At 38.0% G+C, this 18,833-nt stretch overlaps 2 protein-coding genes across 2 annotated transcripts; both read right to left on the bottom strand.

Moving 5' to 3' along the window:
• Positions 1-36: 36 nt before the first annotated feature.
• LOC130734650 (pentatricopeptide repeat-containing protein At5g61400) lies at positions 37-3,138 on the bottom strand. Its single transcript, XM_057587159.1, has one exon. It carries the CDS (start codon positions 2,697-2,699, stop codon positions 831-833), a length of 1,869 nt encoding a protein of 622 aa, XP_057443142.1. The 5' UTR covers positions 2,700-3,138; the 3' UTR covers positions 37-830.
• A 747-nt stretch (positions 3,139-3,885) lies between these two features.
• On the bottom strand, positions 3,886-8,180 carry LOC130734649 (vesicle transport v-SNARE 13-like). The gene is made up of 6 exons (XM_057587158.1): positions 6,955-8,180; positions 6,673-6,793; positions 5,205-5,263; positions 4,942-5,130; positions 4,317-4,487; positions 3,886-4,162 (listed from the first exon to the last, which is right to left on the bottom strand). Exons 2-6 carry the CDS (start codon positions 6,764-6,766, stop codon positions 4,010-4,012), a joined length of 666 nt encoding a protein of 221 aa, XP_057443141.1. The 5' UTR covers positions 6,767-6,793; positions 6,955-8,180; the 3' UTR covers positions 3,886-4,009.
• Positions 8,181-18,833: the final 10,653 nt, after the last annotated feature.

Below are 18,833 nucleotides of genomic sequence, written 5' to 3'. Positions count from 1 at the left end.
ATAAAATAAAAAAAAAATGTAGGAAGGATTAAAACAGATTTTATCCCCAAATGGGAACTCATGTACAAATAAATTATTTACAACATAAAAGAGCCATAAACACTATTTGAATAAAATCAGTTACAAAGATCATGATCCTATCATGTTTCCAACAAAATGCTTCATTTTACATTGTTCTATCACATGAGAGGATCCAAATCCAAAGAATCGGATAAGATATGCATTAGGCTGTGCTTGAACAGCAGTTAGAGTCAAACGTGAACGTCTTTTGGCTCCAATTCAACACATGAGCTCCATCTAGAATTGTGCCTTAGGAAGCCACAAATCCAGGTAGGAAGGTTGGTCAATCATTAAGTGTCTTTTTGGCTTCCGTTTGTATTAGGAAAACACACATCCCCATCAATGGAGAAGTAAATGTTAACTCAAAGCATACACCGATGGTATGCCTCAATGTGCCGAAAGATGTCAGTTCTCCTCTTGTCCTCACCACTCAGTTAATGAGAAGAAAGTCTCAAAATCCAAATCTGTTATCTCAAGCTGTCAAAGTAGGAAAGCAAGTCTCCTTCAGTAGTTAATATGCCTTATGGTCTTGGAGCAGTGCACCAAATTAATACCAATAAGCATGACACTAGCAAAGGAATAACTAGGTGAAGGTCACTTGCGGAGAAATGAGAAATCCACGGTAATATATTAAGAACCAGTAGCATTAGTGACTTAGATGATATATGAAAATCCTTAGTCACTATGTTCTAACACAAGCAACATCACTTGGCGATCTTGCTGTAAAGGAGTCCAAACTTGAACCACCGATGGAATCAGAAACACCTTCCTTATTGAGGACATGCAATGCCATATTCCATTAGATGTTCAGAACACATGCGAGCTGGTATCAAATCTCCTCGCTCTCTATAGCCCCTAGACAACACACGATATATGGTAGAGTTTAGCATAATACCCATCTTCAGTATGTCTGCATGCAACATCATTACATCAAGCATGTGCTTGAATCGAAAATGTCCCTGCAACATGGCAACATAAACAGCCCTGTCTGGTAAGAAACCCTTGCATCTCATTTCTGTGAAAAACTTGGTGGCCTTAAAGATCTGTCCATCTTTACATAAACCTTGAATTAAAATGGCATACATCACATCGTTTGGAGAACACAAGCTGCTCTCCATTTTACCTCCAGGGCAACCAACTCCTGTTTTCTCCAAGAACAGTTTGATTGCATCATATGTTCTTCCATCTTTGAAAAGGCTATCAATTAAACAACTAACCGTAAACACATTGGGTACAAGTCCTGCATCCGGCATCTCCTTGTGTAGCCTAAAAGCCTCTTTTGTGTTCCCAACCTTGCAGTGTCCATCAATCAAAGCTGTGTAAGTTACCACGTCAGGCACAAGACCTTTGATTACCATTTCCGTATACAAGCCCATTGCAGCTTTCATGTTTCCTTTTTTGCAAAACCCGTCAATTAATGAGGTAAATGTGATAACATTAGGTTCTATTTTCCTTTCATTCATTTGGGAACACAACTCAATAGCCTTCTCCATATCTCCAATCTTACAATGTCCATCAATCACAGCATTGCACGTCACAGAATTGGCAATGACCCCTGATCTGTCCATCTTCTCCATCAAGGCCTTAGCTTCCTCCAATCTACCAGAGTCACATAGACACTTAATGAGTATACTAAATGTGTAAATATCCGGCGCAATTTCAAACTTTTCCATTTCTCCTAGCAACTGCATTCCTTCAGTAAAGTTCCCGGCTTTACAGTAACCATTCATCAAAGAATTAAAAACATGAGCATTAGGAACAACATCAAATTCGGCCATGCTACGTAAACAGTCTCGAGCAGCCTTTAAATCCCCCGCCTTGCATAGAACATCCACCAGAGTAGCAAAAATCACAACGTCAGGGCGCAACCCCCTTCGCAACATATCACCAAACAAAACAAAGACTCGTTTTTTCGCATCATAACCCACCTTGCGATACCCATCCATGACAGTCTTATAAGTATACAAATTGGCATCCACCCCAGACTCCCTCATCAACCTGAACACCCTTTCAGCATCCCCCATCCGACCCTCGCAGCAAAACACGCGAATCAGAATAGTGTAAACCACCACAGTAGGCAAAATCCCCCTCTCACGCATTTCATCGAACACCTTGTGTGCCTTACCAAAATCACCTTGGTTACAACAACAGTCCATCAAAATCCCATAGGTGATCACAGTAGGGGAAAATCCGCGTGCCACCATGTTACCGTAGAGCTCCCAGACTGAATCAAACTTCTGGGTCTTGACCAAACCATGAAGAAGCGCGTTGCAAGCTTGTAACGGGGGCAAGAAGTTGAGCTGTTTATGGACCCAGAGGGCTTCATCGATGAGACCCAGTTGGGAGAATGCGAGTATGAGGATGCCGAAGGCGTGGGGCGTGGGTTTGGAGGTGGTGAGGGCGTGGAAGAGGGAGAAGCATGCAGTGCGGTGGGGTTTGGGTGAGTTGAGGAGGTGTTGTTTGGTGAGGAAGGTGGCTTCGGCGTGGTTGTTGGTGTTGGTGGTGGTGGTGGTTGTTAGGATGTGGATGATGATGGCGTTTGTGTTGTCGGAGTGAGAGGGAGAGTGTGAAGAATAAGAGGAGATGCGGTTGGGAATGGAACTGATGGGGATGATTTTCCGACGGACAAGGTTCCACATTGCATCGATGATCGGTTCTGTGGAGCACCTGAGCTAAGCTAAACTCTGATTACAGTTAAACTCTAATCACCAGACATATGATTCATTAATGAAACCACTACTTCACAGTTCAATTGTTGAACATTTCTTTTTGGGTAAATAATTGTTGGAAAATAGAATAAAGTATAAACATACACATTTGCGGCAGTTTTTAACAGCCGCTAAGTTTTGCTGCCTATAAAAATCAGTTAGAATTGTGTATGTTCGTAGTAGGGGAGTTTGTGGGATGGGTTTGACTTGACTTTCACTCTCCCCTCGTCCACCCCTTCTCCATCGGCCCCCTCCCCCCTTCTCATTTCCCACCACCGTCATCGATCAAATCTGGATGAGAAAATAGTACTTTTTGTCACTATCGACACTAATCAGATCTAAAGAGGAAGTGGAACTTGTCGCCAATCTGAAAGAGGTCTTGGGAATTGAGCTTGACAAGGGGTTGTTGAGGAGGTGAAAGTCGCCCTCGACGAGGCAGCCATTCTTGCTAAGGACCTCGAGGGCAAAGCGGCAGCGGTCAAAGTCGTAGAAGGTGTGAGTGAGGCCACAAATGAGGGTTCCGCCGACAATGCAGTCGGCATAGAAGGCATCGGAGTACATCTCGATCTTCTCCTTTGAAGGTTGCCTCTGTGGATTGAAACGACGGTGGATGCGATGGTGTGGAGGTTGCACGACAGTGGTGATTCTAAGTTGATTTGGGGAGGGAGAGAAAGGGGTTAGGGTGGTATTACAATTACAATTATAGAGAAATGTCAATACAAGTTAAAGTCGTCTCGAATTTTAATTCCACATGATATTTCACAACTGTCCAAATCCTTACACCTCCCTAATTTTCCATGTTCATTTTTTCTCTCCAAGAGTGTATTTTATTCGATAGGTATGAGACAAGTTCTTCGGTACATTAATGGTGTAAACGATGGAGAATTCTTCTAGCAATAATGTTTTTTAGACATCAATTTTATGATCAAATGGATAATAATGTTTAGAGATTTTTCCTCTTTTTTATATTCATAAACCAATATACTAACGTTCAAGAGATTTTGCTTAGTTAATAGATTAGCTGGACTCAGTGCTTTAGTTAACCTGTGTAAATATTGGTTGGCAACAAATTATTGCTGTCACATTGTCAACATACTCTTCCTTTTCGGCGTAGACATAAAAGATGGAACATTCTCATTTGATTTAATGAAAGTACTTGTATATTGTTCACGTAACTATTCAAACACTAACATTTTTTGGCAGCATATATAACCAAGCCATATAGCAAGCAAATAAGCAGGCTAATGAGTCAGCTTAAAGTATAGAATTAATACAATTGCAAGGACTAGAGCTATCATCAAGGAGCCAACAATCCATTTGTTCCTGCTCATTCTTCTGGACATGGCTGACAAAATCTTCTTGCTCCTGCTAATGTTATCATCCACTCCATGGAGCTGGATAGGAAAAAATATAAATAATTTTTAGCCTTTGACAATTTGAAGTGCATCTACTTGTTGAGCTTGAATATTAAATGCTAAATCATCCGGATAAAAGCAGGGCCAATACATTATAAAGAGGAAGTAGGAACTTAAAAGTGGCGAAATTTACCGTCGTATGGGCATGGAGTAGAGATTGACGTTGTTGATGCAAATCTTGGAGGATAGAGACACCAAGCTCCTCTGTCTCCAGCATTGTTTTTCTGCTGTCCTTTATTCTATCTGTGGACTGATTTAATCTCTCAGTAGACATCAAAAGTCTTCCCCTTTGATCATTTGATACCTGTCCTAGCAATGAGAATGCGCAATAAATGAAGAGAAACTCTAAAATGTTGACACCTTTCATTTCCCATACATAAGCAGCATAGTATTAAGATACAAGTGGAATTATAAATGTCAAATAATTCAATGTTGAAACTAGAAATATCTATATCATGCAAAGTTTCCCACTCCACATCCCTAAGAAAAAATAGAAAGACTTCAGTCCATTTCTATGTTTTATGAATGTACCGTGCATCACGGGTGTGGAGGCCCGTCCACTGGCCTACATTTGCTTGAAGGTCAATTCATGACTTTTGCAACAAAAAGTCCTTTAGGTTTTAGAACAATAAAAGTTTACCAGTGTTGTAGTATCTTCTTCATGTTCTTACATGTGTATTAGTAACCTAAGCTCAAAACTCCAAAAGAATAATATTGACACCTATTAATATCTGAGGAAGGATGGATAAGAGAGATACCGCCAGCGAATCAGCTCTTCCTGACTCCAACAACTCATCTCGAGCAGTGAGGCTGACATTAGCTGATGAGATTCTTTTAATGTCATTTTTCAAACTGGTCAAATCATTTTTATAGTCCCTTAACTTGACAAGAAGTGTTGCTTTCATACTTGGCTGCAAACTCCTAGCCTCAAGGTCCATTTTCCGAACCTGAAAATATACAAGCAGAAAATATAATACAGTCAAAGTAGGGCAGGAGGAGGAAGAGGGAAGTCCATTTATACCAATGCATCAGCATCGTCTAACCCAGCTTTTATTTCAGAAAGTTTCTGCTTCTTCTGTTCTGCACCACAAAATGGTAAATGGCAAGTCATTTAAAAGATAATTCTGTATGTGTATTGAGAGGGGGTGGGAGGTGGGGGATTTGGGAAGGGGGAGCAGGGGCAATAGAAGATTGAATTCTTAATAAACTAGCTTAAACCTTTTAAACCAAAATCAAATTGGTATAAAAACATTGTCATAAGGAAATGCTCTTCAGCTGGAATTTCAAACATGAGGCTTATGTTTCACAAAACATACTTGCATTTGCAGAAACGAGCCTGATAGGTACCAGATGACTATAGGGAGAAAAGAACTGATTAGCTATAGTATTGTATTAGGCAGGAAAACTGAGAAATCCTAAGGTCCATATTAAGGAAATTACAGAGAAAAGAAAATAGAAGAAAGATATAGGAAAATTAGAGGATGCCTCTCCCTTCCAATCCAACAGTTTCTGTCTATCTTAGACCTTCTACACGCCCATGGTTATACCCCCTACGCACCTCCACACACTCTCATTCACACATTCTATGCACAGCTAGAGCTAGTATCTCCTGAAGATACTGCCACATCAGCTTGGCAGTTATCTCTAGTGGAAATTAAATGTATTCCCCCTTCTACCCTTCCTAACATATACCTTAGTAATTCTAGGCTTCTCATTAATTGGGTCCTCATCACTAGCAAAAAAGAAGTTTTAAGGTCATATAAATATCACACCCAGTTCCAATATGCATGAAATCAAGTTCAAAAGAGGAGCATTTTAAAATTTAAAATTAGTGGTCATAGAATGTACATGTTGCACACTGCCCTGAACTCCAAAGTTTGAGAGCTCAAACAAGAATGTGCATGCACATGATTATAGAAACCAACACCACAAAAAGAAATGAAAGAAAAAGAAGAAGAAAGAACACTTATCACTTATGAAGAACAATTGAAGGTAAAAACTTCAATGCCACAATATATCCTTATGAAGTTAACAAATCAAAATTAGTGTGACTGACTGCGACCGAGTTTTGATTTAGCCACACCTCACTTTCTCTTCCATCTCATTCCACTCACTTTATCTTCTTATCTCTCTTCTTTTCCTATTACATCACTCATCTTATCTTTCATTTATCTCTCTTCGCTTCCTATCTTCACTCAGAGCAAGTGTTTTCCAAGTGTGAATGAAACTTTATTCGACAGAGACCCCTCGTAAAAGCACTCACCAACCCAATTTGTGCAACAGCGGTGTGCTCAATATAATCTTAACAAACATTATGTAGAAAACTTTAAAAAACAAAATCCATGATTCATACTAAAGTTTCTCCGGGTAAACGTAAATGTAAAATTCTATCATCTTCAACATGCAAACCAGTAATCATACATCATCATCATCATCATGTCAACCTTATTTTGCACAAAATGATGACAGAGATTGATTGATTCCATTACCTCCATCAAGAGCAGAAGCTGCAGTGCATTGGCGGGTAAGATTGGCGGATAGCTCACAGTATTGACGCTCGTACCCTTCAAATACCTCACTCATGGTTCCCGATTTCAGATTTCTCCAACCCTACATTCCCAATTCCAATTCCAATTCCAATCAATCAGGTACAAAACAATAAACAAGAATCGCAATTACTCACATTTCGATATCAAGAAAAAGAAACTTTCATTGTGGTTGTGTGTGCATGGGGATTGGGGATGAAATGTTGCTGAGAGAGAAAAGCGTACCGGAGAATGATCGGAGGAGAGGTGGTGGTGAACCTGAACGGAGCTCGCACGAACGTTTACGAAGGAATCGAAGAACGACGTATGAAGTGGGCAATATGATCGGACAAGGAAAACAAACAAAATATTTTATAATTTTTGGCTTAAATATTCGTTTGGTTCCTAAAATTATAAAGCGAATCAAACCTGGTCCCTCTAGGCTATGTTTGGATTGATGGAACATAATGGAGCGAAGCAGAATGGAATATAATGGAATGGAATGGAGCAGAGCGGAATGGAATAAAAATTTCATTCCATTGTTTGGATATTTTATGACGGAGCGGAACAAAGTTACCACTCCATTGTTTGGATAATGGACGGAGCGGAATGAGTTATAATTTTTGTTATTCCTATATTACCCTTATTTTAAAATAAAAGACAAACTGAGAAACCAATTGAAAATTGGTAGCCAATATTCAATATCTTATAATCTGGTGTGTCTAACAACTGGAACATGAATGCTCCTATATTCCGATTGAGTATTGAAGACATGAGCATACCAAGTACCAACAAGTTTCAAATTTATTTTTTCAGATAAGCAATGAATTAATACTAATAAAGAGGCACAAGGGGTGTCAACCTTACATAGAGTAATAGAAAAGCAAAAAACATAGAACAGATAGAGAAAATGTACACGAAATGAAACAAGAAACAAAGAGAGGAACAGGGGATAATAACATAAAACAAAAGCAAGGGCCCTTCTAAGTTATCACGAAGTCATGTGGGTTCCTTCAGTCTTCAGAGAAGCAAACACGCGTACCCAATAAGGAGGCCAAACATCAGAGTAATTAGAATTATTTCCCTTCCAAATAGTCAGAATTAAACACAAACCATCATCTTCAAATAAGTTAGAAAATAATCATCCTCAATATCCATCTTCAAATAAGTTTCAAATTTATTATCACTAGCACAATAACGTGAAGTTGCAGAGATTCTGCCCAGAACTATTTCAATTGTTACGTGATGGGAGAAAATTAGGGTCACCAACTAGGAGAAGTTATGTATGGAGGTTACCATGGGTAGAATAGTATTTTCATAATTTAATTAAGTGATGAGTTTTTCTTTCCATTCCTTTCCATCCAATTTGGGGGGGGAGCAAATATGAAGGAAAGTAATGGAGCATGATGGATCTTGGACCACTACTTACCACTCTCTTCCATCATATTTTAAATAAAACAAACAACGGATCACTCCCTCCTCCCCCACCACTCCACTCCACTTCATCCCCCTCCCCCAATCCAAACAAAGCCGTAAAGTGTAAACATTTTGCATCAAATTGGGTCTCTAATTGTTTTCTAATCTAATTAAGTCTTTTTGCTCAATTTTAACCGATTAACGATCAAGTGGCAACCTAGTCAACTGAGGATGGTTTTTCACATCAATTTTATTCCCTTGAAAGATATTTTAATCAATTTTATTAACCATTCTTTCACCTTCATCTTCTTCCTCTTCCACTTTCTTCCTCTTCCCCATAACTAAAATCCTTAAATCCAGAAATTCAAAAGCCTAAGAAAACTATATGTTCATCATATTCACCTTTGTGACGACCCGACTTATTCCCTTCTCTCTTACATCTTTATTATCAAGTTATTATCATATTATAAGATAAACTATCAATTAGTGAGAACATGCTAAGTATTTTCACACACAACATCACATTACTATTAAACACAAGCATTAGGTATCATACACCACATCATACTTAACATCACAAATAAACACACCAAAAGAAAATAGAATAAACCAGATCCCACAAGTCGGCCACAACGAGCTGATAAAGGGTTCTATCCCTTTATTTATATTACAGGCTACTAGCAACCAGCCATAAGTACTACACATCTCTAGATATATATATATATATATATATATATATATATATATATATATATATGTCACATAAGCTGTTTCTACTAATAGCTACTCAGCTCGTCTATCTTCCTATTGTGAACTTTAGTGCTCCATCTCCACTGCTTCATCATCTATTGCTAAAATATAGAAGAAAAAGAAGCACAACAAGCAACAGAGGGGTGAGAAGCATTCCAACTCAATCCCATCAGGGAATAACTTAACATAAATGAGCAAAACATAAATAACAATTGATCATATCAAAATACCAACGGTAATCAAGCGTAAGAATCATATGACTTTGCTCACTGAGCCAAAGCAAACCTTGTCCACAGAACCAAGACATCGTTCTTGCTCACGGAGCCAAGAAATCCTTGTCCACGGGACCAAGGGAATCCCTTAGGATCATTCTTGCTCACGGAGCCAAGAGAATTCATGTGTGCACATACATCCTTACTCACGGAGCCAAGGAACCAATAATCAATCACACCTCTACTCACGGAGCCAAAGGGTCACATAAGCTCGCCCACGGGGCCAAGGCATATCCATCAACATCACCTTACTCACGGAGCCAAGGCTAATCTATCAACATCACCTTGCTCACAAAGTCAAGGCTAATCCATCAAAACAAATCAGGGTTATGATTCTAAATCACATAAATCATCAAGAGACAAATATCACTTTAATCTTCTTAAACACATAGTCAATCAATGACATAAAGCATACAAGTTAAGAAAAATTCACAACAAACAACAAGCAAGGGACCTAAGGAGGGTCTGATACTCATTTATTCGTATTATTCCCCCATCATGGTTGGTGACCTCTCCCCCCTTACCTTAGGATTCAATGATTACTGCATCCGTCAATCCTCGTGAGTTTCATCTGCATAGAATTACAGTTACGACTCATTTAGTCTATAACTTCATGAAAACATGACTTATTTCTCATTCCTTTTTATTACTTAATCCCTTCGTCTTTCTTAAACTCACAGCCTTATAATGCGTGAGGAAGAGTAAGGATTTTAGTTTATAAACCCTTAATTTGTTTGATTAGGTTAACTTAGTCATTCCTTAATTTCTCTTAACCAACTAATTCTCATATACTTGAGCTATTTCTTCACTTTACCATTAACTTCATATCATTTTACCATTAAGTTTTGTTAGAAATTATTCATTTAATTAGACAAATTAATAACTAAGTATCCAATTAATCAAGATTAACAAAACCTAATAAGATCTGAGTTAGTTTTAAATTAATTAGAACCTGCCCAGTACCATAATTCAGATTAAGACATAGCCTAAATCAAAATCATCCTTGAAATCACTATTTTATGTCATTTTAAGTTCAAAATTCATCATAATCAAATCCACATAATTTTAGCTTGTTCTGTTCTCATTTCTTAGTCCAATTCATACTGATATTAGTATATAAAATCATTCAAACAGAATTTAGAGTCCAAGTAGCAAGGTTCCTTCACGTTTTTGAAGGTTTTGGCCATGGTGGCCATGAAGATGGAACCATGTTACCTTCACTCTGGTTCTGTCCTTCTTCTCCAAACCACTTTATTACTATCCCAGCTGAAATAAAATGTTCACAGCCAGAGTTGAACGGGTCAGAGTGGTTCCAAAAATTGTCAAAACATGTTCATATCTCTCTTTAATTTGAAAATGATATACCCAGAACTGTAAACCATGTTCTTCATGCCCCAAATCATGAAACTAAGCCTAAAAATGAGTTTAGGAACGAAAAAGGGACCTGAAATACGTTTCTGGAATTTTCCAGCGAGCTAGTCACCGGAGAAGATGAATTGTGGCGGCGACGGTCGCCGGAGATAAACTGTGTGCAGAAACGGCTTTGTCTCTTCGAGAGAAAGAGATTGGTGGTTGAAGTGTCGCGTTTGGATGTCGGAAGAGAGAGAAAAACGTGATTAAAGCCTCGGAGTTTTCGGTGAGGTCGCCGGAAAATTCATCAGACGGATGAACACGGCGAAATCTTGCCCAGATTCGGTGTTTCCATGCCCAGAACTTCTCCAAACTTTCAAGATCCACTCATTTCATACACAGAAGCATAATTGGAAGGTTTTTAAGAATAATTAAGGTTGTTTTCGTGAAGAACAAAGAACATGAATGAAAGACTAAGTTATGGACTTTAAGAGAGACATGGGAGTTTCCCTTATTTGTTCTGAAGCTCAGGTCAGGTCAGGGGTGTGGCTTGATCATCAGAGGTGCTGAAGGTTCCAATTTATAGGCTAGAAGGTGAAAGGATTGGATGACAAGTGCCTATGAAGGTTCATGCACAAAGACAAGTGTTAAAATGTGAGGACTATTCTGATAAGCAAGAATAGTTCAAGGACTACTTTGTAATAAGCTAGTTGTTTAGTTTTAAGTCTGTTAAGTTTGTTAGAGTTAGTTCAGGTTGTTAGAACTAATTAGCTGACCTGGCATGCCAGCTGTACTAGTTAGTTACACCAAGCTAGATTAGTTAGAAGTTGATAATCACTATAAATAGTGATTTACATTGTAACTGAAAGTTAAGTTGAATAATCAGAGAATCAATTGAAGTTCTATCTTCTTCTTCCTCATTTTTCCTCTGATAAATCTTAGCTGGTATCAGAGCCCTAACCAGGGTTCTGCCATCTCAAGCTTCCGCTACAATGGTGCGTCAAGCATCGAACAACAACAACAATGGCGTTCAGCAAATGCATGGTGTTCAGCAACCGCATGTGGTGTTGGAGCCAGCACAGAATCCGATTTCACCCTATTACATTCATTCTGGAGAAAACCCCTCTGCAACAATGGTGTCACCACCTCTGAATGGCAGAAAATACAACGCTTGGGCACGATCGATGAAGCGGGCACTAGTTGCAAAGAACAAGTTCAAATTCATCAATGGCGAGATTCCAGTAGCAGTACCTGGAGATGCAAACTATGAAGCCTGGGATCGATGCAACAGCTTAATCCACTCTTGGATCCTCAACTCGGTAACATCTTCCATTGCTAATAGCATAGTTTTCGTAGAGAATGCTTGTGATGCATGGAGAGATTTGAGAGATAGGTTTTCTCAGGGTGATTTGGTTAGAATTGCTGAGTTACAAAATGAAATTGGTAATCTGAAGCAAAATACTCTGTCAGTGAATGATTACTACACAGAAATTAAGGCTCTTTGGGAAGAATTGGAGCAATATCGCCCAATTCCACAATGCAGGTGTGTTGTACCTTGTCGTTGTGAGGCTATAGAGCATGTTAAGATGTTCAGGGAACAAGATAATGCAATACGATTTCTTTTAGGGTTGAATGAAACTTTCAGTGTTGTGAAGTCACAAATTCTGATGTCAAATCCTTTACCTCCAATTGCAAAGGTTGTTTCACTAGCTATGCAACATGAGAGGCAATCAGAAACTGGAGAAAATGAAGAATCCAAGTCTCTGGTTAATATGGCAGAAGGAAAGAAGACATATGGAAAGGGAAAAGCCGCTGGTTCTAGTTCTTCAGGTTCTGGCTACAAGAGTACTGGAAAATATTGTACACACTGCAAGAAACCTGGCCATACGGTGGATGTTTGTTACCGGATCTATGGTTATCCCACCACTTCTAAGTCCAAACCTGCTTCTAACAATGTTAGTCATGTTAATAACATTGCACGGGGTTATGATTCAGAGGATGATCAAGAAGAGAGCTCAAAGTCACAAAGAGGGAATGAGGATTTGTTCACAGCAGATCAATACAAGACAATTATGGCCATGATTCAGCAGGTTACTGCAACTTCAGCTTCACAGAAGCACACTGAGTCAGGAAAAGCTTTTGCAAATCTTGTTACCAAATCAGCAGTTTGTGGAGCAAATACTGCAGGAAATGGTAAGCATTCAGTCTTATCCTATTCTAGCCAATATGATAGTAGGGATTGGATAATAGATTCTGGAGCAAGTGACCATATATGTTTTAATAAGCTGTGTTTTGATACACTTAACAGAATAAAACCTGTTAGTGTTAGGTTGCCTAATGGAATTTCTATTCAGACTTGTTATGCTGGGGTTGTGAGTATAACAAAGCAGATTTTGTTAACACATGTGCTTTATGTGCCAGAATTCACTTACAACTTGATTTCTGTTCATAAACTTGCTAAAAGAAATCGTTGTGAAGTTGTTTTTGGTGAATTCACTTGTTTTGTTCAGGAGAAGCACACCAAGAAGAGGATTGGTTTGGGTAGCTTGAAGGAGGATGATTTGTATCACTTAGTAGTTACTAGTCCTTCTAGTACCTGTTTTGCAATTCCAAATGTAGTAGAAAGAATAAGTGATTCTGATCAGTTGATTCCACCTGGTGCATTGTGGCACTTCAGGTTAGGACATTTATCACAGGATAGGATATTAGCCTTAAATGCTTTGTATCCTTCTATTGATGTAAGCAAGCATTTAGTTTGTGATATTTGCCATATGGCTAAACTGAAAAGAAAAATGTTTTCAGATAGTTTACATAATGCAAAGTGCAATTTTGATCTTCTACACATGGATATTTGGGGACCTATCTCGGTTTCCTCAGTTCATAATCATAGGTATTTTCTTACTGTTTTGGATGATCATAGCATATTTGTTTGGGTTATTTTGCTTAAGCACAAGGGTGAAGTTCAGCAGCAGATTAAGAATTTTGTAGCCCTTGTTAAAACTCAGTTCAATCATCATGTTAAAGTCATTCGAAGTGATAATGGCCCTGAGTTTATGTTGCATGATTTTTATTCTGCTCATGGTATTCTGCATCAGAGGAGTTGTGTTAATACCCCTCAGCAGAATGGGAGGGTTGAGAGAAAACATCAGCATATACTTAATATAGCTAGAGCCCTTCTTTTCCAATCACATTTACCTAAGAAAATGTGGGGATATGCTATACTACATGCAGTGTTTCTTATGAACAAAATTCCAAGTAAGGTTTTAGAAAATAAATCACCATATGAAATACTCTTTGGTGGTAAGAAAATTGATTTGCAGGAGCTCAGAGTTTTTGGATCATTGTGTTTTGCTAGTACTTCATCTTCTAGCAGATCAAAGCTAGATTCAAGAGCTAGGAAATGTGTATTTCTGGGGTTCAAACAAGGAGTTAAAGGGTTTGTGTTATTAGACCTGAATTCACATGAGATATTTGTGTCAAGAGATGTGACATTCCATGAACAGATCTTGCCTTATAAGAGTGCAACATCCACAGCCTGGACTTGTTTGGATTTAGAAGTCAAAGATCAAAGCTCTTCTTCTCTCAACATTCCAGAAATTACATCTGCTGGACAAAAGCTCATTTCTGATAATGAGAATTTTTCTAACACAGAATTACCTTGTCATACTCAGTCACAAACAATTATTGAAGAAGAAGAAGATGACACTCTTGTCAGACAGTCAAAGAGACTTGCAAAGAGACCAGCTTATTTACAAGATTTTCAGTGCACTCCTTTACCTACTAGAAGCAGCACAGCACACAGTATCATGAAGCATTATTCTCATGATAAGCTCTCTTCCACACATAAGGCATATGTCCTAAATATAACAGCAGATCAGGAGCCTACTACTTATGCAGAAGCTAGTAAATATCAGCATTGGCAAGATGCTATGAAAGCAGAAATTGCAGCACTTGAGAAGAATGAGACTTGGAAGATTGTGAATTTGCCTCAAGGAGTGAAACCTATAGGAAGCAAGTGGGTTTACAGAATCAAGAGAAATGCAGATGGAACTCTAGCCAGGTATAAAGCAAGATTAGTGCCAAAGGGATATAATCAAGTAGAAGGATTAGATTACTTTGACACTTTTTCTCCTGTTGCAAAGCTTACTACTGTGAGGATGATTTTAGCTTTGGCAGCTACACAGAACTGGCATCTTCATCAATTAGATGTAGATAATGCATTTCTCCATGGTACATTAGATGAGGATGTATATATGAGCATACCAGCTGGAGTATTTCCTGAGAAGACCAATCAAGTCTGTAAATTGCAGAAATCATTGTATGGACTCAAACAAGCCAGTAGAAAATGGTATGAGAAGCTATCTTCACATCTCAAAGGCTTAGGGTATACTCAGACAGCTTCTGATCATTCCTTATTTGTCAAGTTCGAAGACACTCATTTTACAGGTCTGCTGGTTTATGTTGATGATGTTATCTTATTTGGAAATCACTTGGCTGAGTTTCAAGTAGTGAAAGATTCTTTGCATAAGGCTTTTGGTATTAAAGACCTAGGCATTCTTAAGTACTTTCTTGGGCTGGAGGTAGCACATTCTACTCTGGGAATCTTTCTTTGTCAAAGAAAGTACTGTCTTGACCTTTTGCAAGAAACAGGAACTTTGGGCAGCAAACCAGTGTCTACCCCTCTGGATCCAGCATGCAAATTAGTTCTTAATCAAGGAGAACCTTATCCAGATCCTGCTGCATATAGAAGGTTAGTTGGTAGGTTACTCTATCTCACCACTACTAGGCCAGATATCTCTTTTGCCACTCAGCAGCTTAGTCAGTTTATGAGTAACCCTATGACTGATCATTATAAGGCTGCTCTCAGAGTTTTAAAGTTCCTGAAAACATCTCCTGGTCTAGGATTGTTCTTTTCCAGAAACTCATCAATTACCATTCAAGGCTATTCAGATGCAGACTGGGCTGGTTGTTCAGATACTAGAAGGTCCATTTCTGGCTACTGTTTTTTTTTGGGGAATTCTTTGGTTTCTTGGAAGGCAAAGAAACAGACTACAGTTTCTAGATCCTCTAGTGAAGCAGAATATAGAGCCTTAGCTTATGCAACTTGTGAGTTGCAATGGTTACTTTATCTTCTTCAGGATTTACGGATCACTTGCACTAAACCTCCAGTGCTATTCTGTGATAACCAGAGTGCTTTGTACATAGCTGCAAATCCTGTATTCCATGAGAGAACCAAACATCTAGAGATTGATTGTCATGTTGTGAGAGACAAGTTGCAAGCTGGAATATTGAAGCTCTTGCCCATTCCAACAGCTCTTCAAGTAGCAGACATGTTCACAAAGGCTCTACAACCTAGAGTGTTTCAGGGATTCACTGCAAAGCTAGGCATGGTCAACATCTTCCAATCTTCAGCTTGTGGGAGGGTGTTAAAATGTGAGGACTATTCTGATAAGCAAGAATAGTTCAAGGACTACTTTGTAATAAGCTAGTTGTTTAGTTTTAAGTCTGTTAAGTTTGTTAGAGTTAGTTCAGGTTGTTAGAACTAATTAGCTGACCTGGCATGCCAGCTGTACTAGTTAGTTACACCAAGCTAGATTAGTTAGAAGTTGATAATCACTATAAATAGTGATTTACATTGTAACTGAAAGTTAAGTTGAATAATCAGAGAATCAATTGAAGTTCTATCTTCTTCTTCCTCATTTTTCCTCTGAGAAATCTTAGAACAAGTGTGCTTGAACTTGTCCTTCATCATGAAGTCAATTGTCATGCTTCATGCACTAAATCTCACTTAATACTTCTGATTGAAGCTTAATTAACCAAGTCTATGGATTGTCAAGGTGTGTGAATGGGGTTTGAGTTTTCATCACTTTTGTCAAACTATATTATTTTATTTGAATTTTCTTTAATTTTTATTCCTAACAAATTCATAATAAGGCTTTTTAATATTCAAACTTTGATCATGGAAATAATTACTTACTTCATAACATATATTATCTCCCTATTTTAAATTTTAAACACATCTACAACAACATAATACTAATAAGAGCTTATTAAATTAGTGGAGGAAAAATGGGATGTTACAATCTTGTCCTTCCAAAACCTAAAAAATCAAAGGCAAAAAATTTTCATATCACAAACTTTAAGTTGGACCTTTGAGAAAAAATGACTTAATTTGATTAAAAAACAATTTTAGGGATCCAATTTGATGCAAAAATGTTTCAGGGACTTTATTTGATTTTCATTACAATTTTAAGGACCAAAAGGTTATTTAAGCTATTTTAATTTTATTGTGATAAAAAATATTTTTTTAAAATCATTAATGAAAACAAACTCTTTCAAAAATTAATGAAAACAAACAAAATATTTATCAAAAAATAAAATCATTTCGGTCATATTAGATTTTTTTTACAGATCGGTCATATTTGATTTGATAGAATATAATTGAACAAATATTTTGTTTGTTTTCATTATATTTTTGTTTAGAAAAAAAAAGAATATAACAAAGCAAAAATGAATAAAATATAATGGAATGAAACGAATGAGATAAAACAGATTTACCACTCTATGATTTCAATAATATAATAAACAAACTAAATTATATCATTTTTATTTCTATGTGAAGTACTGTTACTTCAAAAGATCTAATATTAAATTTATGGTGCTCACTAGGGTGGACATTTATAATTTGGTCCACCGGTGCACGCCAAGAGTATTTTTAACAATTTAAATTATACCGTCATGGATTCAGATTCATCCCCCTTGTCCCCAAGACTAGTCAAAGGAATTCGTTATTATTCCCCTTTATTCTTTACTCATTCATGTAGCTTAGTCAACTTAGAACACCGTCTAGGTTCAATGTATATATCACTAGGATTTTGAGTTCTTCAACTATATAATGGGGAGACTATGATGTCCCATCCATGTTCAGTTCTCTACATGAATAATGCATCCTACAGTTTTATTCAGAACATAAACCAATGTATTCTCCCCTCCTACTACCCTCTCCGCCCCCACCCATTCCAACTAAACACCAATCTACCTCTGCCATCCGATCTACTCTCCTCCTTCTCTAATTCAACCAGATCTACATAAGAAAATTGTGGGATAAGTTTTGGGTGCAGATTAAGTCAGATCCATTCTTGGTTGATGTCAAAATTACTACTACTACCAGATCTTCATCACCCAACATTCATCCACGCCCCAATTACTGCAGATTAAATATGGAATTTTATTCAAATCTTCAGATCCATTTTTGGTTGAAGTCACAATTACTAGTTCATCTTCAAGTCGGAAGTTTTTCTTTGTTTCAATTTCTTGTTTCAGATCTGTTGATGTTGGGGTCATTCAAATGCAAATCTTCGTCAAGATCATCATAGGGGTTCGCGATTCAAGTTCTCCTTCTCTAATACCTAGGTGTTTGCAATTGTAGGTTTCTTCCAAAACCACACCTTGAGTCTCAACCCAGTTGGGATTTGAAGGGTTGAAGGAGGAAATGGAAGGGCGACTGTTGGAGGAGATTAATTTCGCTCTATGCAGCGTCGACGGTGGGGAAGAAAAAGAGGAGATAGTGTCGTCGCCGCGCCGGAACACTACAACCCACTCTTTCCTCCCTTATCCGTTGTGGTGGCAACACTATCTCTTTTTTTCCTCCCCACCGTTGACGCTGCATATGGAGAGATTAATCTCCTCCATCCCACAATCGCTCTTCCATTTCCTCCTTCAATCCTTCAAATCCCAACTAGGTTGTGACTTAAGGTGTGGTTTAGGAAGAAACCCATAATCGCAAACACCTAGGTAGCAAAGAAGGAGAACTTGAATCGCGATGCACAACCTCTGTGATGATCTTTATGAAGATTTGCATTTGAATGACCCCAACATCAACAGATGTGAAACAAGAAATTGAAACAAAGAAACTTTCGACTTGAAGATGAACTAGTAATTGCGACCTCAACCAAGAATGGATCTAAAGAATTGAATAAAATTCCATATTTAATCTGTGGTAATTGAGGGTGGATGAAGGTTGGGTGATGAAGATCTGTTAGTGGTAGTAATTTTGACATCAACCAAGAATGGGTCTAACTTAATCTGCACCCAAAGCTTATCCCTAAATTTTTTATGTAGATCTGGTTTAATTGGAGAAGGAGGAGAGGAGATTGGATGGCAGAGGTAGACCGGTGGTTAGCTGTAATGGGTGGTGGAGGAGAGCGTAGTAGAAGGGGAGAATACATTGGTTTAAATTGTTAAAAATACTCTTGGGTGCACCGCTGGACTAAAATATAAATGGTCTGCCCTAGTGGTGGGCACTTGAATCTATAATAAAGGCAAATCTAGAAAAAT

The sequence above is a fragment of the Lotus japonicus genome, chromosome 1, assembly GCF_012489685.1.
Source record: "Lotus japonicus ecotype B-129 chromosome 1, LjGifu_v1.2".
NCBI lineage: Eukaryota > Viridiplantae > Streptophyta > Magnoliopsida > Fabales > Fabaceae > Lotus > Lotus japonicus.
The sequence above is the reverse complement of the archived record's forward strand: the minus strand, read 5'-3'. Positions and strand labels throughout refer to the sequence as shown.

Excerpts from the sequence above, each read along its gene's own strand:
- LOC130734650 (XM_057587159.1), bottom strand. The coding sequence starts at position 2,699 with ATGTGGAACCTTGTCCGTCGGAAAATCATCCCCATCAGTTCCATTCCC.
- LOC130734649 (XM_057587158.1), bottom strand. The coding sequence starts at position 6,766 with ATGAGTGAGGTATTTGAAGGGTACGAGCGTCAATACTGTGAGCTATCC. Across the intron at positions 5,131-5,204 it reads TAGACGATGCTGATGCATTG|GTTCGGAAAATGGACCTTGA; the intron begins GTATAAATGGAC and ends GTATATTTTCAG. Across the intron at positions 4,488-4,941 it reads GAAGAGCTGATTCGCTGGCG|GTATCAAATGATCAAAGGGG; the intron begins GTATCTCTCTTA and ends TTGCTAGGACAG.